Raw genomic sequence first — 6329 nt, forward strand, 5'->3', positions numbered from 1 at the left:
GCATAGCGGCGACTGGCACGCGCATTTTAACCACAACTCGGTAATCCCCCGTGGTCCCCGAGCCGCGCATAATCTCGAGGTCAGACGGGAGGCCCGGTTCGCCTCGTTGCGCTGAGCCGGCTGCTGCCTGACTGCGCTATCATAGGGATATGCTCCGTCCTCCAGGAAGACAATTCATCCAAACACGACGCCACTGACCCAAATTTCATCAATGGGAGAAAGGCGGAGGTCGGTATATCACTGGGGGCGGATATGGGACACAGATTCTGTAACAAGCACTCTTTATTCTTTATTTATTCTGAGTTCCTCCCTAGCCTGAAAATTCCTATTATTATTTTATTTTTTTATTATTATTACTATAATTATTGTTAATAATAATACCTCCAAGCAGGAGGTTTTGCATGTTTCCAATCTTAGCATAGCCTATATAAAATAGCATTTTTGAGGTAAGATTTCTTTTTGTTCGTTTTCTCTGTAAAGAGAAGCGACTGGTACCTTAAGGCCCGTTTGTTCTCATAATCGCAGCATACTAGTGCGTATTTGTGAAATGAATGCCATAATCTACTGAATACAGCATATTTAAACAAATAGCCTAAACCCCAAATCCTTCATGGAACTGCAAATATCCGACTAGCCAAGCGCGAGTGCCGTTATGTTATTCACGGCAGCTGATGCAAACAAAGCGGGTCCCAATTAATGATGGAAATAATTTGCATGTTACTAATTAAGTCTTGTCAGCAGTATCTGAAAACACATAGTTTCAGAATAGGCTACCACCTGATTGGATAAGTGTACTGTTTTCCTGTTTTCTATATAAATTTAAAGCCGGGTGGGATAGCGAATTACCGGCCTACTTGTCGATATATAGATAACTGATGATTTCCAGTTGGACAGCCCGCAAGGTTGTAAAAATGTGTACATTGTTGTGGGAATATAGCGCGATATTTTCAAACAGAAAAATATACAGTCGGCATATTTCTAAAAAGACATTCGTCAAGCAGTGTCGAATACATACACAAAGTAGCCCTAGCCAAACCTACTCCGCAAAGTTTCAGGAACTGTGGCAGCCCATGGTGACTGAATTTCGCCATTGGTATTTCTACTGTACGCAGCTCTGTGCTTTCGAGACGCTGCCGATTGAGCCGCGGCCGTGTCAATCGGAGTGACGTCTTTTTGTTGCTGGGGCGTTGAGAACACCCGAGGAGAAACGTTTGCAGCGAATCCGAAACAGAGAAGGCTGGGGCGTTGAAGGTAGGCCGACTGATGCAACATTTTACACTTAAAAAACTGTTTTGCCTCAGTGTTGTGTTAGAATAGCAACGCGGTTTTCGGAATGCGACATGAAGCGGCACAATCATAAATTACGCTCTATGTAATGCTTTGGAAAGCATTTCCATTTACTTTTCCTCTTTTGCCGAACGACAGAGGACTTTGACAAACATCAGTGTAATCCAATCAGATGACAACAAATAAAACCCGATCTTGAAAGTAACGCCATGTTGGCTCAACAACCGTCAGTACTCTTCTGTCAATTCAATAACATTTTGAGCCAAAATGGCGACCCAAGGCTGGAGTTTCAAGTTAGCAGATGTTCCACTAATCCTTTAGCCAGTCACATCGAACGGAACTCACGAATGGTGTTGGCCTTTAAGGTGTGATTGACAATCAAACTGTCAAATCTAAACCCGAAAAACTCGGGCGTTATCTCTGACTGGCGTGAATTCCAGCCAATGGCTAGCCTACAGCATGTTTGACTGACAGGTGAAACTGCTCTGTGGGGGAAGGGGTCGTTGAAGTTGATAGAACCGCCATCTTGAAAAGTCTCCTCTGATGATCTGCCTTTTCCCGCCCGCTAGAATCTGCTGTAAACATATTATTTTGCCTTTTATGTTCCAGATTTCATCGCATTTTATGTTTGCAACATTTGCGGCCAGAGGTTTTACGAGCTACATGACGGGGACTCGCCATTTCCCGCTGTTTATCGGTACGTATGAGCTAGCCCATGCAGTTCTTAGCATTGGCCACAGGAGTAGCTAGCTAACGCTAACTGGCTAACTCCGATCTGTTTTGCACAGTCAGACTGGTTCGGTTATTTTGTTCGGTTCATTTAGTTTCCAGTTTAATGCTTGTGTTTTTAATGCAGATGTGAAATTGAGTCCCCCCAAAAAAGTGAAATGTAGACACACCAACGACATGCCTTCTTCCTGTTCAAATTATAATTATTTTGTAGCTGGTCTAAAAGTGGTATGAAGCCGGGTTCATTGCTGATGACTGCTAGCTTATGAAGTTCTTGTTTTGTTTTTCTCTCTCATCGCTGGATAGCACACTGTTAGCTTTGCTAAGAAGCTCTATTGCAAGAAACACTCGTATGTATTCGAGCTTTGTATATTTTCTTGCCTTTAAATGGGTATCTCGCTGACTGGATAAATTGGCATTATTCTGTAGTACCGGCACATTTTTTAATTTTGTTACGCGATAAAGAAGACCATATCATTTTCTACTGATGGCAGTAACTTAATGCCCAAGAATCGACATCCAACTCTTGCCACCGATTTGCCAGACTGGTAGATATAGTTCGACTATGTTGATATAGTTAGAATATCTGGAAATGGGTTAAATTTTGCCGAACTGCCACGATTCCTTCCTGGCTTTGAATGACTTAAATTAATATACAGATACCTTGAAATGTTAGTTAACTAACATTAGCTGCAACGTTATTATAATGTTAATATGGTATGGTGTAGTAAATTCACTTGGTTTGCTGAAGCTGCCGGCTGGGAACGTTAGAGTTAGCTAGCAACGGCGTTAGCGTAATCTTAGTCAGAAGCCGTAGCATCAACCTTAGTCAAATTAGTAACGTTTGCTACTCTGCAACAGCAAAGCAGCTTTGTGTTGATCAGATGCAGCGCAGATAGATTTCGTGCTTTAACTTAACCCTTAACCGCGAGCTAACTTATCTAGCGAGTACATTTGGTGATTATAGATGGCGCTAGCTGTCTGAATGTGAATATGGTACTTTATTAACGTCGATTTAGTGCTGGTTACATATGAATTAATTACACGGTGGCCGTTGCCGTGGTTGTCACCTTCGATTGCGTATCATAGACGAATCAGTCTTTCAGATGCAAATTGGGCATTTTAAGAGGCTGATTGTGAAGCGGTAACGTTATACCAGCTGGGTTTAAAACCGAAAGAAATGTCAGAACGGATCCTAATTGAGAATGCTGGGAAGTACCGCAACGTTAGCTGCTCCATGACTATAATGGTATGGTCTTAGTGCAATTAGTGCCCCAACCCCCTTTCTGCTACTGAAGAACGAACAGAGTGCTCTCTGATTTAAGATCAAAGGTGCCCTCTCACCTGAAATGTTGTGGTTACCTGTGCTAAGAATTTTCTGTGCAAGAGAGGGCCAGTATAAATCGCTCTCACTGGTGACATGGCCGGAGTCTATGCTATGCCTGTTTGGGAATAGGCAAAAGTGTTAAAATGACCCCTGAACTGTGTTCTTGCCTCGGTAAGAGAGCGCTACTCTCAGGTAATGGTGGCTTAATTGTGCGGTACGGGTGCGTAATGTGGCAGTTTTCTGTGAGTGCACAGTCTCCTGTGATCTTTCCTGAAAGTGCCGACTCCCACAGTCCTCGGGAGTATTTTGTCGCCGAGGGCTTTGATCCGTCACACTTTTATGAGCTTTGTTCCTGGTCCCCCGGTGAGGTAACCCGAAACGGCGCGAGACACGGTCAGCCTGTGGTCAGAACGGACCCATTTTATGGCCGGCCGAACCGTCCGCGAGATCCGCTCTAAATGGCACCCCCCCCCCCCCCCCCCGCGCCAGAACGCTACCGCTCTCGGAATGCTCCGATGCTGCAGCTAGAATTCTCTGAACAGGTCGAGGTGAGGTGTAATTATAGCAGAAGAGGAAAACTTGGTCACAGCATGCCGTTTTCGTTTGAAAACGCATTGGAGAGAGAGGGAGCGAGCGAGGGAGGGAGGGAGGGAGAGAGAGAGAGAAAGAGAGCGCATCGTCCCTCACGAGCGCTCTTCCTCTTTCCGCTGTCTCTCCGGCTTAGCGCAGCGGTCAGTAATGGCCAGCCGAGAGGCCGCGTCTCGTCTTGTGATTGTGCAGAGCTGGAGCGCGTGCAGAGGGCCTCTGCTTTCCCCCGGTGGCGCGTGGACCCCCTCGCCCGGGCTATAAATAAAGCTCCCTTCCCTCTCTCTATCATTCATGAGAAAAACGGGCCCGGCTGCTGGCTGTGCAGAAATGGAGCTCGCACCGCGTGTGACCCTTAACCCCCCCATACCCCCCCCCCCACCCGACAACGCCCCACCCGCACACCGTCTGACAGGAAAACCCACAACAAACGCTCCTGCGCTAGGGCACGTGCGTGGGGTAGCCGACTGGGCTTGGGCAGGGATGTTCCTGCTGGCTGGCGTGCGGGTGAACGGTTACAGTTGGTTGAATGAATGTCACTCTCCCACAGTCCTGCGGGATGTTTGCTTGGCGGTTGTGAATTCTGGTTAGTGCAGTGTCGTCAGTTTTTTTTTTTTTTCCCCGTGTCTTTGAACAGGCTGCTGATGGCGTCTTGTGACGGTTTATGATGTTAATTATTCATGTTGACGGGAGATTACGAGGGCGATACGGTTTTTGTTGGCGACAACTGGCGCGCGATAATATTTCGCCGGGGTCTGAAAAGAGGCCTCTCAGCACTATCTGCGTCGTAAAAAGTGGGACGGCACTCGCACTTTGAACAGGGGAGGGCGTGGCCGCCCGCAGAAGGAACTTCGCCGGCCCGGCGGCGGCGGCGGCTCCTCTCGCCGTTGTCACGGTGACGTCGCGTGACATCACAATGGGGAAGTGCTCGGCCCTGTGACTCAGGCTGAAAGTATGGGTTTTTCAGGTCGCGCCGCGCTACGCCGTTTCGGGTTTCTCGCGGACGGGCCGCTATTGTGCTGCTGCTGCTGCTCCCTCTGTGGGACAGGTAAAATGACCTGCCCCTCGTGGGTTCATTGGCTGCGGATGGGGCGGTAGACGTGGGAATTGGGTGGAATTCTAGTGAGCCGGAAGAGTAAAGCCTGATTTATACCCTTTCGACAAGTATCGCGTGACAAATATGACGTATTTTCAACGGAAAAAAGTGCCGCGCACCTCTAGAATTGTGTTAGGCCAAAGAACTTCATACTTTGTCGAGCAGTATTGATTGGGCAGCCAAATGGAACACTGAAGTTCATTGTCATGGATGCGTCATTATTTTCGTATCATCTGAATGACAGACCACCGCCGTTTTTCTGTTTGCATCATTTTTTAAAACAAAAGTAGGCATTGCATTAATTCCTCCCGTATTTCTCAGTAATTTCCCTCGCCGCTGCAATGTTTTCACAGATATGAACATTGGCAGTTTGGCGTCTCGTTACCATAGACAACAGAACGGCCCTTGCCGAAATATAAAAGCAAAACGTTGTGCGACACTTTCATTTTTGTTGCACGACACTTGTTGAATGGGTCATACGACGAAGTCTAAAAATCAGGCTTTAGGGATGCTGGATGTGTCGGTTGTCACACATTGTTTGAACTGTGCAAAAACTGGTATAAGATCTCATGCCAAGCTTCTAACATTTTTTAATTTGCCATCTCTGTATCGCTGACTCTCTATGTCTATAAGTAGCTGTCACAGAGATCTAACTTCCTTCTCAATGACTGAATTCATTAAAAAGTGTTAATTTCACTTTCAATTGAGATGAACCTTAGGGTCAACAGACAGTCCGGCTGACCAGAAACCTCCACGGTTCCTTTTTTGGAGATGAGTTTTCATCTCAGTGCTGTTATTTGCAGTTGCACCCGGTTGATCTGTCGTTTGGGGGAGCATTTGTCCAGGTTCCAGACTCAAGGCAGATTTTCGAGAGTATTTGTGTACCCTTTTTTCCCTTTGCGATATGACGTCATGCTGAAGTTGTGTGGAACGCTGTGCCCTGATTGGTGAATGACGCCCTGGTGTGTGTGTGTGTGTGTGTTTTTTTTGCTTCGCAGGTGCGTGCTGATTGGTTCGTGGGGGCTGAGGTCATTTCCGCTGCATGTGTCCTGGGTCCAGGGGTTCTTCTGTCACTGCGGTCCTCAGAGCCTGTAATGGGCCAGAACTCTCAGAGAGCACAAGCATCATTTTGTTTTTGACTCCCGATTTTTACCCTCAGCTAACTGCCTCACCCAGGTAACCGAGCCCTTCGAACGCAGTTATGCGTTTAATCTCTGCGGTGCGTTGCAGTTGCGTCGCCTGTTATTGTTTTGCTTTTATGTGAGCAATGCGGAATGACCGGGCGGCAACAGCCTGCTTTTAACA

At 46.9% G+C, this 6329-nt stretch overlaps 1 protein-coding gene across 10 annotated transcripts in view; it reads left to right on the plus strand.

Annotated features, from left to right (window-relative positions):
- Positions 1 to 1775: 1775 nt before the first annotated feature.
- ppp6r3 (protein phosphatase 6, regulatory subunit 3) overlaps positions 1776 to 6329 on the plus strand; it is a 25822-nt gene continuing 21268 nt past the window's right edge. For 7 of the 10 annotated variants that reach the window (XM_035395907.1, XM_035395910.1, XM_035395915.1 and 4 more), the window contains exons 1-2: positions 1777 to 1984; positions 6023 to 6200. In XM_035395907.1, the coding sequence (XP_035251798.1) occupies positions 6067 to 6200 (134 nt within the window). In that variant the 5' untranslated portion in view covers positions 1777 to 1984; positions 6023 to 6066. Of the gene's footprint in view, positions 1985 to 6022; positions 6201 to 6329 lie in introns of all 10 variants that reach the window. The other 3 variants (XM_035395908.1, XM_035395911.1, XM_035395913.1) reach the window with 1 other exon arrangement.

The sequence above is a fragment of the Anguilla anguilla genome, chromosome 16, assembly GCF_013347855.1.
Source record: "Anguilla anguilla isolate fAngAng1 chromosome 16, fAngAng1.pri, whole genome shotgun sequence".
In the NCBI taxonomy this organism is placed as follows: domain Eukaryota; kingdom Metazoa; phylum Chordata; class Actinopteri; order Anguilliformes; family Anguillidae; genus Anguilla; species Anguilla anguilla.